Raw genomic sequence first — 21,613 nt, forward strand, 5'->3', positions numbered from 1 at the left:
GGCTTTTGGCATTGTTACAAACATTCAACAACTTGGAAAACTAGGCCATGACAGTTATGAGACCGTGGCAACAAAACATAAAGAAATACCCAAAACAGGAATTTAAAGTACCACAGTGCATTTGAAAAAAAAAAACAAAAGAAGAAGAAGAAAAGAAACTTAGCTACACATTCCTGCAGAGCACAGCAATATGAAGCCACATTATCTTCAGAGGACTTTCATGTTGTTGCCTCAGAAACAAGCAAGACTGAAAGTCTAACTTTTGCCTTGTCCTCTCCAGCTCCTTAAAAACAGCTTGCAGTCACTACCCTCTGTCCCACTATCATTTTTTCTGGTCCACTAAACTGGCATTTGTCTGACCCCTGCATGTGATAACGGCAATTGACATTTTGCTTTCCTTGTTTTGGCTTCCAGCATAAAGAAGGAGCAAAGAAAGATAAAAGATGGAGAGGGCATGTGTGAGTAGGAGGCCAACTGAAAGTGAAACAGTAGGAGACGAGAGTAAGGACGAGATAAAACAGCTATGGTGCGCAGATGGAGCACAGAACGGAGAGAGAAAGATACCACAAAACGGAGGAGTAGAAGTTACCTGCAGTCAACCTGGCACCACATATAAAGGGCCGCTCCATGTATTTTTAAAATCCAATTATGGGTGAGAGAAATGGATTAGTGGTGGGCCGGGGAGCCATTTTCCCTGCACACAACCTTTTTTCGTCTCTCCCGCTCTCTCACCATTTGTCTCCCTTCTCGTGAGTTGTCTCGTACACACAAAACCCCGCATTTCCACCCGACAGACAGTCAGCACCTAATTGCTTGCTGAGGTCAGCAGTTCTTCACTTCGTCATTACTGTGTGGAGTCTTGATTTCTGCCTCCACTAACAGGATGTGGCTTTTAGTGTTTGTAGGAGACAGTCTTTTGTGTGCCCAGGAGGCTGCGGTGAAAGAATTATCCGAATGTTCCAGCAATACAGGCACAGAAGCAGGAACATCTATCTTCACTTTCACGAAAGGATACACTTTAGTGATTTAAAATGTATGAAGAGGAGTGAACAGAGGATATTAAGTCCCACGTGGATCCATATTAACACACAGCTCCCAAGAATGCAATCACATTTGCATTCAGGTAAATGATATCTAGCATATGCTATTAATTAATACTGCTGTAAAGCCAGAGAGCTGAGCTTAGTGGATCAGTGCTTCATGCTTAATATTAACCCAGCAGTCCCCAGAGGTGCAGGATAGGTCAATAACACCTACCTCCCACCCCCTTTTCTAACTCCGTCCTGATCTCTCCGCCCCGCTCTCGCTCTCTCCCACTCTCTATCTCGTTCTATCTCTCTCACCTTGTCTGGTCTAGTTGAGTCTCTTGCACTGAAAGGAATCATTAATCAAGTGCTCTGTGCTTTGGGACCCTTCAACTCCCTTTAATTACTTTTGTTATATGTTCCCACCAACATCCACAGTCATTAATTATGCCCGAACAAGACGGTGCTGTCCAGTCTGGCGTGCTGTTTGGAGTCACGCGTACTCCTGTGTGCGAACTCGCGCACATTCGAGGGTATATCAGTGCACATGTGCCGTTAAAGATGGTGAAAGTTGATAAAGGTAATATCCAAACCATCTCATCTGATAATAGGACCAGCATCATTGATTTCCTCTGCATGATGAATTCACTGCTTTGACGGAGCAAGATCAGAGCAGATATCAAGGGCGAGGCCTGCAACAAAACACAAATAACAAAGTATTGTTGCTAAAACTGAAGGAAACCACCAGTACGTGTGCGTGTGCGTGTTATACAGTGCAGTTAGCATGTCGATGAGGAGGTATTGCTAAAATCCCTGCACTTTTTAGAGAGCCCTTTTGTTAATGCTAATACAGGCAGAAAGAGCAATTAGGTAGCACATAATCAGTAGGATTACTATCTTTGCTGAGGTGCAAGAAAATTTCTATCACTATTCATTTATACAAATCTCCTTAAAAGGCAGTGATGGGCAACTGTCAGTGCTGTAGTTTCAGTTATAATAGGGGTGGGCAGTATTTGTGCCGAATGCATACATACATAATACTGTAGATGAAGTCAACAGTTGTGATTTTTTGTCTGAAAAGTGTAGTAGATTAACCAAGTAAATGACTGTTCAAAGATTTCAGCAAATTTCAGAATTGTTGTAATCACAACAAGAAAAAAAACATAGCAATTATATCTCAAATCAATAAGTTGTGTTTTAGACACGTCATTCTGTTTTATTAAGATTTTATCTCGACAGCTCAACAAACAAAGGAAACAACTGGGATGGAGAAAGTGGGCAGAGGCTTCTGGGTTGATTGCGGTAAATGGGTGGAATTAGTGAATAACTCTGCAGCTCACTGGTTTTAGAGAGATGCATTTAAGCAATATTTTGTAGTTTGTATTTCTCACTGTTGATTGTTGGTGTACTGAGGTTGGTCAGTGAGTGACCAACTGTGTGCTGGTCGCCAGCTGGGTAACAAATCTCTCCTTCTCTGTTTGAAAAATCTGTGGACGAGTGTAACTGAGCCCAACCTTAACGTAAGAAGTGCAACCGAACACAAGAAGGAGAATGATTATCGCAGGGTTACACAGGACACAGAAACGGTTTCTTAGGTACTTTGCAAAGAGTAGTTCATCTTGGGTAACAGCTGACTTCTAACAACTAGTTGCATTCACAGAGCTGTGGAGAGCCCCCGTTGCAGTCTGATGCTTTTTCACTATTACACCGTGCATGAGCAGGAGGCATGTGGTGAGCAGCATGTGAGGTCTAAGCTTTAGCAGGGAAAATGGCACTGTGATTACACGAACAAAGCACAGATGTAGTCATCGTTTTATTTTAAAAAATTTTTAAAAAAGACAGAGCATCTTGAGGTAGCTCATTACATCTGCGACACAGCAACATATTTTCGGAGCAACTCGGAGAATATGTTGTTTTCCTAATTACTATTGTTTCGCATTAGTCTGGTGATTGAATTCAGATTATTATGGGTTTGAGTATATCCATATTTCAAACATAAAAATGAGTCACTCAGTAGAACGTGTTGCTCTTGAATTAATGCTTGCACTATTCATTATTAAATGTTGGTGGTGTTGTCCACTGATGCCCAGTTTCTTATAATCCCACATCACATTTACATCACAAGACTGCAGGTGACAGTGAACCATGCTGCCATATTCGCCTCACCCCAGATGACTGGCGAGTCTCGCTGAGCAACCGTTTAACCCAGATTAGCCCGGTGCTCTGATCTCCCAATAGATATTCAGCTCAGCTACTCCTACGCTTATCCCCTCTTCTTCCACTTTTTCCCCTCCCTTTGGGACCTCTTATCTGGTGGCAGAAACATTTTCACCATTTCAGAGTGGTCGATATGTGATGCCACAGGTTGGAGTGAGGGATGCAAGAAGACGGGGTAGAGACGAGTGAAAGCAACATTCGTTATTAATAATTCATTATCAGCTTTCAGATATACTTACAAATAGAAGCACAACAGTTTCTGCAAAATTTCATCCTCAGAACTTTGAATGAACAACGTGCCGCTGCTTGTCGTTTCTTGTTTATTTATTTGTTTTCTCGCTGATACGTTACTCTCCAGGTTACTTTGTCACTTTATTGGTTGGCCTCTTGGATGCTGCAGGAGCTGGCAGAAATATCTGAGAATTGTCAAACACGATTGGGGTGTCACCTTGTCTGTAAAAAGAATAAAATGCCCAGAGGGGAATATTTTTCATGCTGTCAATACTGAAGCTTCAAAAATTGTGTAAATGCAAAAAAAAGGAAAGAAAAGAGCGAAAGAGACATCTAGGTATTCTACCAAAACACAGTTGCAGGAAGTCAGATTCTAAGCTTTAAAGCCTGCATTTCTAACTTATTTGTTTAACACATTTATGTAAGTGCATTGCACAAAAAAATTGTTAACAATAGCTGAAGTTCTTGCAAAATGAGGCAATAATCTAAACGAATGTAGAAAACGTGAGATTTTATCCAGTTGGTGTTCAAAAGCTATCAGGCTATGGTGAAGGCTTTCCAGACAGCAAATAAGTGGTTTTTTAACACACTATTTACACCAATGTTCAACACATACCCATCATGGGAGAGCCAGAGAAACCAATTTCTGCACTGTAAACAGCTTAAGTGGAAAAAAAACCCCTAACATCTAACATAAAACGTGAACGGTTTGCTTCACTGCTGCGTCAGAGAGCATCTGCCTGTCAAGGGGCTGCTAAGATGTGAAAGGCAATGGCCAAATGAAAGGAGCTGGCAGGCTGGGTTTTACTGCAAACACAAACTTGTTGCAGTTTCTGAAAAGCAAATAAGATCACAAAGCTGAACCAAAGCTGAAATAAAATCGTAATGCACAAATGCTGGCATCTGAAAATCATTACATGTGTACGGCTACAAGAAGAGTCACGTGTCTGGAAATAGTTTAGCTTTTTTTTTTTTTTTTTTTTTAACTGATGTAATATTTGCCTTCTAATTGCTCTCCAGATGCAGAATGTTTTTATTACCCCATATCTGTCTCTTTTACACACTCAGACACGCGGTTATCTGCCAGGAAAGACTCAGAGCTAAGGAAGTGGACTCTGCTCCTTTAGCTCTCTCTAATCCCCCCTGAGTCCACATACTGGCCAGATTTAACACAGTCACAAACAAGGGCACAGTGAGCTCTGCGTCTGCGTCTGTCTGTGGTGAATGATTCTGTTATGAACCTCAGTTATGCTTCACTGCTTTGCCACGAAGCATCCACCTGGAAACTCTATCAGCAGCTCATCGCACCTCCGACCTCTAAAAATTGTTTTTTTGTCATTTTTATGTCAAACTTGCCACACTGCTGGTTGCTTATGTTATTTTGGTTATTTATCTGCTTCTCCAGTGGCAGCTTCTTGTTTTTCTCCTTTCACTTTTGAGAAACCTGATGGCTTTGTACTCTAATGTGGCATTCCACCTGAATGGCCTGCTGCACAAATGCATTTAAATATATAATTGTACATGTATTGAACATGAAGTATGGTTTATAGAACCCTTTAGAATTGGGTTAATACATTTTATATTTTTTTAGTTAGACGCTGCAATTAGTGCCTCCAGTGGTGTAACTGTTACCACATTTACTTGGCAAGTGAAAGTGAAGTGAAGTGACTTGCTGGTTTGATTCCAACTGGAGATGCAAATCCCCTTTTGGGTTGCATCACAAAGGGCATCTGGTGTAAAAACTACTAAATCAAACATGCTCTGCTGACCCCTTGTGGCAAGCGTGCAGCCGAAAGTAGCTTTAGCTAGGCAATCCAGGTGATTTCGTGTGTAAACTTTTGATTGCTCATCTATGGCTGTCAGCTAGTGCCAGTAAGACTTTTGTCAAAGATGGAAAACCAGAATGACTTGTGACGTATTCACCAACAAACTTCAGTTTGGATACTACAAATGATCCAGAGCGCACTCTTATTAGACGTCACCAAGATCAGACAAGAAATCCTCCTGCTATCCTGCTTCACATTAGAAAACGTTATGTTACAAATTAAATAATGGTTAAAGCAAATTCAGAAATTTACCGACTTGAAATGACAAAGAGGCACATTTTAACAGCCGCCAACAACTCATGGACCATTTGAAGTAAAATATACTGACATTTTAATTATTTTTTGTGTTTTATTTTTTAATAATGTAGTACAGGATTACACATGAACTGAGTCTGTCATTTTCTTTGCAGGTGTCATATTCGAGTGATTGACACCTTTGGCACAGAGCCTGCTTATAATCACGAGGAGTATGCAACTCTGCATGGCTACCGGACCAACTGGGGCTACTGGAACCTCAATGCAAGGCAGTACATGACTATGTTCCGTATGTACTATATTATTATTATTGTTATTGTTAACTTTTATATCATATGTAGATTACACCCTCAGCTTGAGAATTGGTGTTTTTGTACCTCCAGCTTGCATGCATACATGCACAGACACACATTCAAAGGCCTGTCATTAGTTGACATTCATTCTAAATATAATAAAATGACTCCATTTCAGTGTTTTCACTTTTCTGACAGGTCTGACTGCTCGTTCATTTTAATTTGGAGCAGTGTGTTTAACACGGCTATTTTCAGCAACAGCAGCTTCTAGCATCCCTTCAAGTTGTTTCGGAGCGTTATCTCCAGTTTTTCCGGTTCTCTTATATGCTACACAATATGTCTGATCTGCTTTTTCAAAGCTCTCCTTGCCGCCTGTCTCGTCACTTTCTGACTGAAACACTGAGAATCAGCTCTGTTCTGCTTCCACAGTTCAACTCTCTGCAGTGTCGTACCTGTTTAGCTACAGCTGGCACTCGGCTGTAAGATCATTGTCATTATATCATCAATATGTGGCCCACTGTGGACGGCCACGTTTCACACTGTCCAAAGCTATAATGACAGATTCAACCTCTAGCAACGCTTGTGTGAGAGCAGCATTACTGGCCAATTATTAAAGTTCTTCAGTGCATAAAAATGTGCTGTGCTAAAAAAAAAAGATTTTATAAGAGCTCGTAGCTTTGGAACCGTGGATTGAACGTGGGTGGTTGTGATCATCAGAAATACCTGAACTCACAGCGAGTACTTAAAAGATATTACATATATTCTCATACTAAACAGCTCAGACAATTACCATTAACAGCAGCTGGCTTTATGACAATCGCTATTAATAATGCTTAGAGAGTCCATACACATGCTGACTAAACCCTTCAAAAGTACTTTTTCCTGTCTCGTTCACTTACTTACTCACTAACTTTCTTCCTATCTCTCTTTTTCTCTTTGTCTTTTGTTTTCTCTCCATCTACTAATATCCTACCTTTCTGTGCTGCTCACACATACTCACACACACAAATACATTCAGCTCACACACCAGACAACTCATTCATGGGCTTTGTTTCGGAGGAGCTGAATGAGACGGAGAAGAGGAGCATCCAACAGAACAAAGTCAACAACATGGCTGTAGTGTATGGGAAAGAAGCCAGCATGTGGAAGGTACAGACAACAATTTACCCACACAGATGGCAGTCAGTCAGTGTAACTCTGTTTTAGTGAATTCTGCGTGTAGTGGTAACCGCTAATGACTCCATGGAAGAAGACGAGTAATTATTTGGAGGCCTAGTTTTTATAATAATAAAATAACATGTAATACTGTTAGAATTATCAGTAGATATAATGTATCCAAGCATATTCTCGTAGGTACATACATACATGTTTACACCTGTACAATACACTTAATAAGCTCATAAACATCTCATATTGTATACACTAAGAGTAAAATGAGGATCATTCATTTTTTATAGATTAACTCCATACATTGTGCACTAAAGAGAAAAAAACCAAATGAAATCAGGTGTAAGTAACCTTTAGCTTTACAGCACTTGTTCTCTTATACACTAGGTGTTGTTTCTACAAATTTTTCATGGTACTTTTATAGCAGATGGGTTGTTCTCAGCATCTTGGAGAACTGTTTTTGTGGAGTAAGGCTTCCTCCGTTGATTGTATGTCTCTTTGCTGTCTCAGACTGCGTGCTTTAGTTAGTTTGTTTTTTACATCATTGCTCAAAGGATGCATAACATCTGTTGGAGACTTCTGTTAGCCACTCAAGCTTGTTCTTCATGGTTGTAGTTGTGTATTTTGGGGTCATACTCACATTGCAGAAACAAAATGTGAGGCTGCCAGAGATACTGCAGTGCACAATATTTGCATTGTATATGCAGAAAGATTGTCACTACAGCCCAGTTGTCTTTCAGCCTGCATGTATGCAGACACAATCTTTAAACCAAATACTCTAAACCATCGACTGAAACGTTAACAGAAGAAAGGCACCAAGCTGCTTGCATCATTAGTTTGCTTCATAGGGCTCTTTATACACAACTGTATAGCTTCAATTTACAGGCAATTTTCCTCTCCAAAACTGTCTGCTTGTTCATATGCTCAATGTAGCTGAGAAAAAGTTGTCTGCATCTCTAAAAGGATTTTTAAAACATTGTTTGCTGCCATTTCTTTCTGCTGTCTGCCCACACAAGTCCCCAGATTAGTTTATGGTTGTTGGCTGTGAGAGAGATGGGCTTAAAGGCAGTTATGAATGCACAGTCTGCAACAGTTTGATGAGGAAGGAAGTAAATGTAACACATAGCTGTTTCTACCAATTATTGCAGCCTTGTTTGGCTACAATTCTGCCTCAATTTACTTTACTCTCTTTGTCTTTGTGTCACTCTTTTTTTCCCTTGTGGGGGACCTTGTCACCGGATGGGTGTTCATTAGCTTCAGGTAAGAATGTGTTACTTTTACCAATTTATATTCATCTCACATCCTACACTTATGCAGGAGAGTAAAAAAAAAAAAAAGGAGAGTAATGTTGCATCGTTTCCATGTCTAGGAATAGACAATCTTTGTTAAGATGCATACAACATGAGAGACAGGTGCAACTCCTGACCGGTCATGCTGCTGCATATCATTTCTCTGCTGGTTAGCTTGGTGCATCCATTATTCACTGTGGTACTGGAGAGGAAGGGGATGCTAATTTTGGCTCTCGAAAAATTGGTTTAAAACATATTGTACTTGTACGGCGCAGCTTCCCACCCCGTGGAGAACAACAGAATGCTGAACAAGGCAAAACAGTCTTGCTGCAACTTTAAACCTCAATACAATTAAAGCTAATGAGTTTGAAAATTCACCCCCTGTATAGTTGTCATGGAGTTTGGAAACTACAGTTAAGGTTATGTAAGATAACATTAAATAGTTCTAAAAATTTGGTTTAGTTTTACATGAAGAGATTGAAGATACTATGGAAATACTTAAGTTAAGGAACCAAAAGAGATGAATAATAAAATACTGACTTTACAATACCATCAGCATACAGCTAACTGTTCAAATACATGGTGCTGTATATGAAAAAAAATGTGTATGAAAGTACTATAAACAAAAAACATATGTCTTTCTTTCATGCTGTGCACACAGCAATCAACATTATATATACACACAAACTTCTTTTTTTAAATCTTTATAAACCCAAATTAGCTAAGGGACAAAAAAAAACAGCACAACAGACATTTATTAGCATTCCTAATCCATTCCCTGCTGAGACGGTTAGCTTGTACATACATAGTCACAAAGCGAGAGTGCAGGTTATGGAATCTGCACTCTTTCACAGCTGTGTTTCTCTTGCTAATTCATTGTCGTTGTCTGCTGCACTTAGCGCTTGAGCTAATCTCCTAATTGGCTGGGAAAATCCTCACAGAGGAAGCTATCGATTACTACAGCCTCCAATTATGGCTCTGTGTCTGCGGGAGGGGGGCCACAGCAGAGGGATAACGTAAGCTGCTTAACGCCAGGCAGTCAATACTCTAGTCGGGGTTATGCACCGTTCACATGATTAAATTTTGGTTGTTAACTGATGCTAGCTGTTTTTTCTCCCAGTCGTCCTGCTGAACCTTGACTGCCCTTCTGGCTGTCTCACCCTCAGCATGTAATGTATTTATTATTAGATTAAAAAAGGAGAGAAGTATGTACAACTAAGTGTAAGTAAGTGAATAAGGACAATCAATGCTTTATCCTGCTTAAAACCAAGCCTCAGCGCAGCAAAATAAATACCTGCCTGCCAGATGTTTCTCCACAGAGTTTACTGACATTTTATTTTATTTTTATTAAGAATTGTTCATTTCTTTTCTTTTTTTTCTTTTTTTTCTTTGTTTTATTTTGTTTTGCACATCAAAATTCAACCATCTTTCTCACATCAAGGTCGATATTAATTAAAGGTGAAGAAAACTTCACAGCAGGTAATAGGATGAGTGGAGTGCAGAACTCAAAACTTATTCCTGGTTAAAAAGAAGGCAATTTTCCTCTACATGTTAATATTTGGTGTGTATATTGGTGCATTTTTCATAGGTGAAAGTAAGAATTCAACCAAATGAAACTAGCGGCCCTGTGTTTGTTTCAGTGAGTAAAAAAGGACTAGACTGCACCTTTTAACCCCTGTAGAAAAAGTAGGAAATCAAAGAGCCCATAAGAGCTACTGGGACACGCCCACCTGGCAACAAAAACAGTACTGTGGTCTTTGTCCTTCATCCATCCTTTGAACGTTTTTCAGTTTAATTTAGCCAAAATGCTGCATAGTTGTTGTGCTATCGGATGGCTCATTTAAACTGTAGAAATGATTTACCTGACATTGGAAAAATATTCGCACAGCTTTACACTTATGATACAATATTAGTGTGACAAACAGAAGTTTTCTAGCCCTACACTGTAAAAGTCACCAAAACGCACTATATAGCACTTACTTTTGCTTTAACAATGAACTATTTCTTGTTCTTCAGCTTTCACACAGTGGCATTATTCACCCATCCAGATCGAAAATACATGTAGCTGTTTGTACTCTTAAAGCGTTCATCCTGGCATCAGTGTAAGGTAAGGGATTCGGTACAAGATATACGTAGATGTCACCGAGCTGCCTGAGCAAAATATGGATCACAAATTTTACCTCCCATCTTCTTTTTCCTCCATTGATGGATGATCCAAGTAGTCTTGGCTCAAGACAGGTGGAAAAAAAGCAACACTTTCCAACACTGTCCTGCAGTACTGCAGACTGTCTACTATTGTCCATAATGTTTTGCCCACCAGGGTAGTGAGTCGGTCAGGTGACTGAAAAGCACAGATAGTGATTAGAAGAACCAATAATGTGAGCATAATCTATTTCCATATGCTTTATAAAATGACATATGAATTAGCTCACGCAAATTCACACAGATAAGTTAGAAGATGTGAAAATATTCAGCACACTGTAGTGGAGCAAGTTCTTTAAAGAGGACCTATGATGCTCATTTCTACCTTCATATTTGTACTCTTGGATTCTTGGCCTTGGTGCAGCCACTTTATCCACTGTGTGAAACAAGCCTTTTTGGGATGGGGGGACATTTTTGCTTTCATTGGATAGTTAAGCACTGTATATTTGACAGAAATGTTGAGAGCTGGGAAAGACTCTAACCAAAGGCCTGTAGGTTTGACTGAAACCCGGGCTGCTGCATTTCACTTATGTGGCATATGGTCACCTGCTCAACCAGGGAGCTAAACTGGTACCTGAAAGCCTTTTTAGCTCCCTTTGCAGTCCCTCCTTCAATCCAGCTTTCTTCTGGGGCTTCTGTGTTTACAGCCAGAGCTGTGCGCCTTAGTTATTTGGAACAGATGCACTGACCGACATCATACAGAGCCAAGATTAGAGAAAAAACTGCCTGAAATGGAGCATTTAAAGAAGTCTGAAGCCTGAGCTTTTGTCTTTGAAAGATTACTAGTACGGATTTTGACCTCATTATATCAAACTTCAGCTAAAATTAATATGACTGTCCCACACTCTAACTATATATTTATTATTCTAAGAAAAAAGGTCACCATTTTTTAAAAAAAATTATTTATGGTGTTCTTCCTATTACACACTCTTTCTTCTATACGACCCATCTATGTGTCATCGCAGTTCATCGGTCTCACCAAACCATCTTCTTCCAGCAGGGTAAAGAGAGTTTCCTCCAGATTCTCCATAGATACATGGAAGTCCACGGCACAGTCTACTATGAGACCCAGAGACCTCCAGAGGTCCCAGCCTTTGTGAAGAACCACGGCCTGCTGCCCCAGCACGAGCTGCAGCAATTATTGCGGAAGGCCAAGGCATGAACTTTGTGGTTATTGTCACCACTGTTTAATGGACAGAGTGTTTACAAACTTTTCTTCTGCTTTTCTAACTTCTAAACTAAATTCTTCTGCTTTTAAATTACACAATCACTAAATTACATCCCTGATTTATCTTTTTTTTTTCTCCTAGCTCTTCATTGGTTTTGGTTTCCCATACGAGGGCCCGGCCCCTCTTGAAGCTATAGCCAATGGTTGCATTTTCCTCCAGCCCAAGTTCAACCCACCCCACAGCTCACTAAATCACGAGTTTTTCCGAGGCAAGCCCACATCTAGAGAGGTAGGTTCATAATTTGTATATCTTCCCACAATCAGTCATGCTGCCAACAGATTCATTAAAGCAGTGGCTCAAACATTCGATCCAGACTGCATTTTTGCCACACTAATGGACACAGTATAACTATTTTTATGTGTCTTTGTACAAAATAATAATTGACAGTATTCATTTGATAAAGACAAACTGATTTTTCTGCAGCTAAGTGTTGTCTTTGTGGAGAGATGTTATTTATTTGCAAAATATTTATTTATAGAGCTGTCACTGTGTACACTGCATTTGTTTTCTATAGGTATTCTCCCAGCACCCGTACGCGGAGCAGTACATTGGCCGACCTCACGTCATGACAGTGGACTACAACAACTCTGTGGAGTTTGACTCTGCTATCAAGGAAATCATGAGGACCAAGGTGCTCACATATAACAGTGCTTTAAAAAAGAATTCATAAAGACAAAAGACATAACCATTTATCCTGTTATGTCCACTAATTAGTTACACTGAGTTAAATTATGCATTGCTGTGTATAAATGAGGTTAACCGTGACTGGGTGCTCTTTCACTCGTATCAGCTCTCTTCATGCTGAAAGAGGGACATCTCTGGTGTTTCTTTCTGTTTTAACAAACATGTTTTCATAGACATGCCAAGAATAGCTACATGTACTTATCCACCTATTGCTTTTGTGCCTTTGTGGCCAGGAAAATTGCAGCTGGTTTGTGCCTTGTTTGGCTCTTGTAATATAACATTTCATTTTTGTATAGCGTTCAATGATAACTCTTAGAGTTACAGATAGCACGGTTTGTTCTATTCTGTTTTCCCTTGAAGCTGTGATAAAATACAAGTACTGGACCTGCTCTTGTTGCTGTGAGCCTAATAACAGTTTTTTAAACTTTGATGAAACAGCACAATAATTTTGCTGTGGTCAAGTCCTCCAGAGGGAGTTTGCCGTCTGTAGGTAGCAGAGTTATACTGCAGAGTGCTGAACTTTTCAATTCAGTGAATGTGATATAGATTAAGGACGCTAGCTTCCGAGAGAGGGAGCAGGGTTAATTAAAGAGTCAGCCAGGTACACTGAAGCTTTTTAGAAAGCATTGAAATTGGGTGCAATGTTGAAAAAAATGAATTATATGAGCAGAAAAATTGAAAGATGGAGAGTACACTGACCAAGCATCTGCACAGTCACAAAATCTTTATAAAACAGAAATCCAATATGCCAAGCAGGCATATTTTCTACTCTAAAATACAGGGGTAGACCTTTTATATCTGAAACTAAATAATGTTTATTGAAGTTCAAAACTGCAGATGCATTTTACACTCGGAGAGGTGAAGCTGTGATTCACTAGTTTTCACGCAGATTCGAATTTCTAGAGAATTGACCATCCTAACCATTTTGGCATCCCAAAAACTGACCTCTTGAATTTATAAATGGTCATTTTGTTCTGCGTACGCTAAGGTATATTTAAATGTATTGTCAAATCTGATGGAAATCTGATGGATCTGGATACATTTATGGCTGAGGTATAACACTCTTGGCATTTAACATAGGTGTGAACACACATCATCCCACAAGACATGCAACATATTTTACATATGGAATACGAGTCACAGTAACACAAGGCATTGGTCTATAGGGAAGCAGGAAACATGGAGACAGCTGTCTGCATGATCCTTTAAACATGCTGTAGCAGGCTGCCCTTTGCAGATTAGAGATGGTATGTAGGGAGATTAGGCAAAAGCTGATATATGTAGTGTTAGCTCTGTGTGTGTGTTAGTCAGTGTGTGAGTGTGAGAGAGGCTGTTCTCATCTTTTCGTCTGCGTAGTCAGACAAGCTACAGTTCAGCAACACTGGCTTAGTGTGCCTTCTCCATCTGCACTGACAGACCACGGAGAAAGCGCTGATGGACCACTTCACCCGTCACTGGAGGCACAATGCCCCGAGCAAACTCACACATACCCATACAACATATACACGCACCACCCCCAGCACCCAAACAAACACATAAACAAACACATAAACACAACTCATACACTGAAATTGCAAAGATGCGACGTATCAGTACACACAGCCTCACCTGCACATTACAGCCATTAAATTCAAGGCACACGCAGGCATACACAAACCGTGTGTGAGGCAGAGGCTCATGTTCAGTCATGCAAGACAAAGCAATCTCTGGCCGACAAGTCCTCATGTTCAAATAAAACCCTTTTCCATCTCTTTCTTTCTTTCTTTCTTTCTTTTCTTATTCCCTGTTCCATGTCTTATGGGAATTGGCGTTTTAAATGTGGTTTTTTAACATTCACATGAAGTAGTCTTAATAGGGTGGGAAAAAGTCAAGGTCACTCTGACCATATAACAAAATTTGGCCATACTTGTTATGATAAAATGATGATATGATGCCTGATCATTATTCAATGCCAAACTCAGAAACAGAAGTAGGTTGATTGTGACAGGTCTGCATAGGTTCTCAGGCATCTAGTTCATGGTAGTCTTAATGGCTTGAAATAAAGGCAACTGGATTAATTTGGGGTCATGAAGGTGTTGGATGATACTACCCTAGTATCATCCAACTACTACTCATACTATTATTGGGATGTGGTGGGGCTGTTTCCAAGGGGACAGCCCCACTACAGGTTAAATATCTGGCACTCCCCATTAGTTTTCAGAGCTGAAAAAATCCTCTTGGACAAGAGGTGAAATGCCTTCATAAACCAAAAAGAAGACCAGTTCCCTTCATTTCAAGTGATTACTTCCATCGTCGCAATATTTCACATTTGTCCAAATCTGAATAAAGGATCCAACTTCTCCAACTTTACTGATTGGTGGAGGTATACAACCACAAAGGGGTGATTGTCAAAACTGCTAAAAAAAAACAATAACACAGCTTTCTGGACTCTAGTTGGTTAGAAGGTTTTGTTAAACACATATTTTAAAAGAATTTGGAGATAGGATGATTTATGAGACCAACAACAACACCCAAGAAAATCATATAGATCTTCTCAGTTAGCGAACCATGCAAATGGGATTTTCATTCTATTTGATTTCTGAGTGAAGTCTACATCAGCCAAGGATAAGAGAAAGGACTTAAAGAAGAGAAGGTCACAAGTCTAAACTACACAAATGTGATAAAAATAAAAAATAGAGCAAAACAGTGCTAAATGCCTTCATACACCTGAAACCTTTGCTTCCACCCGCTGCCAGTGTTGCCAGCACCTTTTCAAAAAGCTCCACTCAAAGCCGCACCTGTGAATGCGAACGTGGCCTGGGTCACTATGCCTGGTTAAGCAAAGGCGAATGAGAACGCTGTTAGAAAAAGGACACGTCCATTCATTGTTTTTGCAGGACGCTTGTGTGCCTGTCCTTGTTCAAATGTTTGCTTTCTGCTCCTGCTTATAAAGTAGATTAGCATAAGGCTTTGATCAGATTGCAGTGTGTAGCTTTTTAAATTGCACCATCCCTGCATGTTTGCTTCTCAGTGGTTTTCACTTGAAATGGGCCAAGTCTGATTTCACAGATGGTTGAACATTAGACTGCTTTGATTTCACATAGGAAATGCAATTTAGTGAGTCATGTATCATTTACAAAGGCAGGTCTTTGCATTAGGTCATAAAGACAATCCACTTCGATCTCTCCAAAGCTTGGTGTTTGCAGTTAGAAATACAAAAATGTGTTTTCATTTGGTTGGAGTGTGTAACAGGATCATTTTAGTTCATATAAAACTTGAACTTGTGTCTTTGTACAGTGTGGCTGTTGAATATCAGCTGTCTAGCACTTTATGAAATCTGCTAAATTCATTTTTTATTAATCCCAGCACTGCAGTTGCAACTATTTCGTATTCATCGGCTTTTGTGTCAGACAGTCTGTTAACAAGTATTGAACATGTTGGTATTAGCAAGAGACACAAAGATATATGGTGTTTCCAGCTCATCTCTAATTAGAGCAATCAAAAGTGTGCTTTAGTTATAGAACCAGCACATCAAAGGAGGAGATGATCTATTGGTATGCAAATAAAGCCTAATGATTTTCCAAGCAGTGACATACTGTGATTAGGCCTCGCAGAAACCTGACAATAGAAACATTCGTCAGCTCAAATTACCAAGGAGAAGAGACAATTCATTGCAATTACTGAGAACAATGATGCGGAAGGAAAACGAAAAGTACACTTTACTGCGAGTAAAATGTGGCAATAATAACGTGGTGATGATTGTGTGTTTTCACGTGTGATTCTCAGGTCGAGCCTTATCTGCCTTATGAATACACCTGCGAGGGCATGCTCGAGAGAGTGCATGCATACATACAGCATCAGGTGAGTGTCGCTACAAATGTCTACAGTTCAATGTCTGCACATATGCGCTTCGCCTATACTCTCCTTTTCTTTTGTCTTCAGTCAGCTCTTGCTCTCATTTATATACCTTCTTTTTTGAAGCTTTCAGAACCCTTACACTGCTTAATATTTCACGCCTGTGTGCATTCAGCACCTAGGACGTCGTGTATCTAGGACTGTGCGTGTGTGCGTGTGAGATTATGTACCCCATGTATGTGGGCATGCGATTAATCGACATGCTAACTCTCATTAGGAGCCACATATCTGCCCTCCGGCTTTAAAGCAGAAGGTCTCCTGACACTAATGAGGAGGGATGAGTAAGGAAAAAGAACACAAGTGTGGGAATAATGATGATGAAGGACTAGGATAAAAGCACTTTTTTATAGCCCCCCACAAGATGTTAGACAAACCACAGAAGCTCTCTCAGTGACTTTTATTCACTCCTGACTTGCAGCTTGTTTTGGACCCGGAAAGCTGTTGAAAGACTAACAGGAGAACATTAAATTACATTTCTGTTCAAATTGGATTTTCTAAAGGAACCGCTTCCTGCAGCTGGTTTGCAGTAGCATAGCGTAGCCTTTGCCTTGTGATTCGAGTCTCCCTGTGTGTTTCTGAATGTCACCGTGGCCAGATGTGATCCTGAAGAGATCTACTTTAACAGGAACTACCACAAGTTTTTATTTTTGCTCAGCAGGTGTTTCTGTCTTCCTGTCGAGACAGATTTTGTCAGGGTGATAGCTTGAACGCTGAGCTGCAGTCACACAAATTTAAATGTGTGTAGCTGAGCTGCAAATGAAGGCAGAGTTCAAAGATGGATGGGGTCTGAGTACTTCATGAATACTCATTTGTCAGAACATCACCTTGTTACAGGCTTCAGTAACACTTTCAGCTGGCGTTATCCCACCCTTGACACTCTCTAATGTTTCACTTAGTATAATGTAGAAAACAAAGCCTTTGGCAATAGTAATACTCTGATCTGGAGCAGCGTCGTGATTTTGTCGCATTTTCCACATGTTACAGGTTTTATCATATTTTTTATATTTATGATTTTTTTCAAAATACCTTTTTTAAATGTAAAATTGCCATTTGCATTTAACTATAACTCTATATGCTTGGATCACTGTGCTTATTGTTGTTAAACTTACGTTAATCAGAAACAACCATATTTTGATTTGGAGCAACTTCCCAAGCCCCAACTGCACATGTGCTTTAAAATTAGAAATAACATTTGAGTGAATATCTTTTAACATCTTTCTCTCCATCGGTATAAAATATTAATGTGTCTTCTGAGAAGCAGAACTCTGCATTAGCATGTGCTCTGTGCATGTTCTCCTCAAGTCTGTTTGCTTTCATTTTACCAGCATAACTGCAGATAACTACAGTGAGTGTGTGTTGCACTTGACAAATGCACATGCTTGGATGCCTTAAGGCACAGAATTGAGTGACCTACACTCAGTACTTAAGGCATCTTGTGTAGGACTGAAGCTGTTGCTGCTGTTCTCCTGAGAAGCAGCTGGTTCTATGCTCTTGTTGTCGACACATTTTCGAGTACAGCCGTTAGGTAAAAGCAGCTTGTATGAAAGTTTCTTACATCATTGGATATAGCCTGTAACTGTGATAGTGGAGCAGCGCATTATAACTTACCTGGTGCCACTTTACTTTACTGTAAAGGCAATAACTCACTCAGGTTTATTTAGTCTGGTAAAATTATTGTATTTATTTCACCTCCAGGATTTCTGTGCCCCAGAGCCTCCCTTCATTCCAGCCAACCTCTCCAGAAAGGGGTCCGCTGGTGGCAGCAGGATGATGGGACCTCTGTTTGTGCCCCTGCCCAACACTACAGCTCTTGGCTGGGCATCCAATGTGACAGCTCCCTCTGCCTGGCCTCCTCTCAGCTCCCTCAGGCTGCTTGTATCTCAAGAGGGCCAGTCTTGTGTGGACGCCTGCCAGTCAGCTGGTTTCATCTGTGAACCCGCTCACTTTCGCTTCATCAACAACAAGGAGGCTCTGCGCAGGTAGGTCAGCCGAGAGTACAAACTGCCTGCTAGCGAGGCTTTAATTAAGTGTTTAGTCCCAACTATCAAGCTTTGCTCATCAAACACTCCACTCCTACAACTTACCAAGCAACACCTCATCACACGTTGTCAGCGTTACCTGAGGAGTACCATCTGTGGTAGAAACACTGTCATGTCTAAATTAAATTAAAAGGAGAATTTGAAACAACCAAGCAATCTTTGTGTACATCACACAAATTTAAACAAAGACGAGTGATCTAAAAGACTCCATGCAATAATATCTGTAGCTGTGGTTTTGAAGGATGGTGGTTCTGATTGCAGGCTGTGAAACCACTGAACCAGCCGAAATGAAAAAAGGTTCTATTGCACAAGTTTTAACATAACAAATTGGATTTTTGGAAATGATTAAGAGTTCAAAACGTTCTATTTAAACTGAAGATTGACGCTAAGTACAGTTTAGGCCGTCTCTGACCTTAGTATGACTCTGATATTTATTTAGTTTACTGTACCAGCCCATGGCTGCTGATCCAGAAACTTCACTTTCAGACATCTCCTTTTCTCAAGCTCCAAGACAGAAATCCTGTCAGCAGTTGAGCCTCTCCTTCGAGCATTTCCCACCTGACTGCTTTCAGCCTTAACTCATTTTCTCTGCTCTTACTTCATCCTTCGAGTATTTTTCTGTTTCTGTTGTTTTTCTATCTGTCTTGGTTTACAGTGCCTCTCCTCTTTGTTTCTCTTTGTCTTTTCATGCTGATGTCTCATACCTGCTCCATAGTTTTTTCCATCTTCCCCGAAGCTTATTCACTTGAGTTCCTCCCGTTCGTTCGTCTGTGATTAAAGTGGTGAACTCGTTTCCATTCCTTGTTTCTGCTCCCCGTTTATTTTCAGGTTAATGCCAGTTCCACTTTCCTGTTACATGTCTGAGATGAAACTGTGAATTTTATTATTCGTCTTTTCTTCTTGATAAATCTCAGTGATCTCTTTTTTTAGATTTCTGCTGCTCTTTTCACTCCTCAGGTTGGACGTACAGTGTGAAGTTGTAGACTCTGAGATTAACCACATCTTGCCAGCCTTCTCGGTGGTGCGGCAGGAGTGTGGCCTTCAGAGGGAACCGCTACTCTTCAGCTGTGCAGGACACTCCCCTAAATACAGACGTCTTTGCCCCTGCAGGGACTTCCGCCATGGGCAGGTGGCGCTGTGCAGAGACTGTCTACAATGACAGAACACGTGAAGGACAGACAGAAAAGACATGGACAAAGAGAAAGAGAAGAAAGTGTAGAGCTGGGACATATCACCTGGTGTTGCAGAGAGCCAGCCTCTCTCGAAAAGTAAATGTAGGCTCGTGACGAAGAAGCATGCATGGATTTAAAGAGTTTACACTGGAACTGAGCCTGGGTTGTATCAGAGGATATTTGATGACTGTAGTTGTTATAACAGATGTTATACTGCAACAGACTGGAGACATTTTGGCTACACTGAACACATAACATGTGGACCGTTCAAGAAGCAGATGTGCCATGAAATGCATCTTTTACTGGCTACACCTGCAGCTCACCTGCAGCAGAGTGACTCACAGGCAAAGCAAGCAAAACACTGAGCTTTCATTCTTGGGATTGTGTTGCCTTCATTTTTTTAGCACAGTGCTGTGAAACTTACAGCTTTTCACAGTTTCTGTGATATGAGTAATTAACATCCACAGACTACACGCGCCCCTTTTAAGGTAGAAGTAAACAAACGCCAGCTGGTCCTGGCAAAAGAAGTTATAACCAGTAGTTTCATTTAAATAAAAAAACAGTGACTCTCTTCTGTGCTAAAGGACCGCACGCATCAACCTTAATAATTATAAATAGAGCACTTGCCTATTTTTGCAAATGCAGAGCAGATCTCTGCAGAGCACACGCAGCACTTAAATGTTGTTCTAACACCTCGGGAGGCAATTTACATTAATTAGAAAGGTTTAAGTGGCACAGGAGGTGCTCTGCGAATGGTTCACATATGTTACATGTTCAAAGTACCCACAACCTTTTTAAAATAGCATTCGAGTGGTTCCAAGTGTCCAGAGACTGGGTTAACGCTCACAAAGCTGAAAGACTTTCACAAAAACGTACAGGATAATAGTTTCTGCAAGATGCTGACTGATGATATTATACACAACATTTCATTTTTTTGGAATTGTATTCCACCAAAATAAGGGGTTTCAGTTGAAAAATATACCCTTTAAAAGCATGTGACTGCAGAGTATTGGGACTACACTGTCATTCCATGACAAAGTCTTCAAATATCTTGGCTTGGAGAAGGCAACCTCAGGTCAATATCCAATCTCCTCTCTGCACATGGACAAAGGATGATGGACAACCAGGTTATCTCCCCAGCTTTTTCTCCCCTCCTCCTGTGATGGACAGAATAATTTATCAGACTGAAACCCAAGTCTGAGGTAACATCACTCAATGCAATCATCTCTGGTCAGAAATCGAAAGAGGAGAAGAGAGGACAAAGATAAAGGGCACAAGATTATTTTTCAATAAATAAGCTTTTAGAGCCTTCAGCTGGATTTTTAAAAAGTCCTCCGGGCTTTTGTGATGGAAAAATCAGAAAATAAAAAAAAAAGAATGGATCAAAATGCTAATGTGGGTTTTGTATTGTGTCTGGTCTTTACTTAGGTTCTTCCTACCTTTATTATGCTCCAGGGTTGCTCCTCATCCCATCTGTTAAAATCATCCCAGCGTTCACATTCATCCAGATTTCCATCTATTCATCCACCTCCAGGGAGAGACGTGATCTTTTTCGCATAAAGCTGACAGCCAAAACAGTTCAGAGGAGTCTATAAGAAGTGAGGTAGCACACTACAGAGGGGGGAGCAGGAAGTCGCATTAAAGAATCAAACTTCAGTGTGGACATCTGACTGGAGGATCTGATTTTGTCAATCTGATTTTTTACTGTGTACTGTGAAATGCGAAGATTTGAGCTCTGACAAATAACAGCACACAGCTGACACAAGGTATGGTATCTACGTAGGCCACAAAGACAGACTCATTAACAAATGTCAGTAATTAAACTTTCTCCTGCTTCTGTGAGTTAGGGCTTAATGCTACAGATGACGCTAGAATTTTTCAGTATGGTAGGTGGTTACCTTAGAAAAGTGTGCATCCTTGAATGCACCCTCTGCATAACCACTCACAGTAGCTCCTGTTTAGTAATTTGTAACATTTTAAAAGGACATGCAAAAAAAATTCTTGTTTTGTAGCTTTTGTATCGTACATTATCAAACGTCTGACTAAAGGTGTGTGTGTGTTAAATTTAGTGTCTGGCTATAAACCTGTAC

The 21,613-nt window shown here is 40.3% G+C and overlaps 1 protein-coding gene across 2 annotated transcripts in view; it reads left to right on the plus strand.

Annotated features, from left to right (window-relative positions):
• The window catches only part of LOC102193287 (alpha-1,6-mannosylglycoprotein 6-beta-N-acetylglucosaminyltransferase B-like), a 122,088-nt gene extending 101,252 nt beyond the window's left edge, over positions 1 to 20,836 (plus strand). Inside the window, exons 10-18 of one of the 2 annotated variants that reach the window (XM_005736237.1) lie at positions 5,710 to 5,843; positions 6,866 to 6,996; positions 7,610 to 7,612; positions 11,503 to 11,661; positions 11,816 to 11,962; positions 12,249 to 12,365; positions 16,184 to 16,258; positions 18,008 to 18,291; positions 19,309 to 20,836. In XM_005736237.1, the coding sequence (XP_005736294.1) occupies positions 5,710 to 5,843; positions 6,866 to 6,996; positions 7,610 to 7,612; positions 11,503 to 11,661; positions 11,816 to 11,962; positions 12,249 to 12,365; positions 16,184 to 16,258; positions 18,008 to 18,291; positions 19,309 to 19,510 (1,252 nt within the window). In that variant the 3' untranslated portion in view covers positions 19,511 to 20,836. Of the gene's footprint in view, positions 1 to 5,709; positions 5,844 to 6,865; positions 6,997 to 7,609; positions 7,613 to 8,268; positions 8,275 to 11,502; positions 11,662 to 11,815; positions 11,963 to 12,248; positions 12,366 to 16,183; positions 16,259 to 18,007; positions 18,292 to 19,308 lie in introns of both variants that reach the window. The other variant, XM_005736236.1, reaches the window with a different exon arrangement.
• The last annotated feature ends 777 nt before the right edge of the window (positions 20,837 to 21,613 follow it).

Source organism: Pundamilia nyererei, unplaced genomic scaffold (assembly GCF_000239375.1).
Source record: "Pundamilia nyererei isolate P.nyererei 1_Seehausen unplaced genomic scaffold, PunNye1.0 scaffold00068, whole genome shotgun sequence".
Classification (NCBI taxonomy): domain Eukaryota; kingdom Metazoa; phylum Chordata; class Actinopteri; order Cichliformes; family Cichlidae; genus Pundamilia; species Pundamilia nyererei.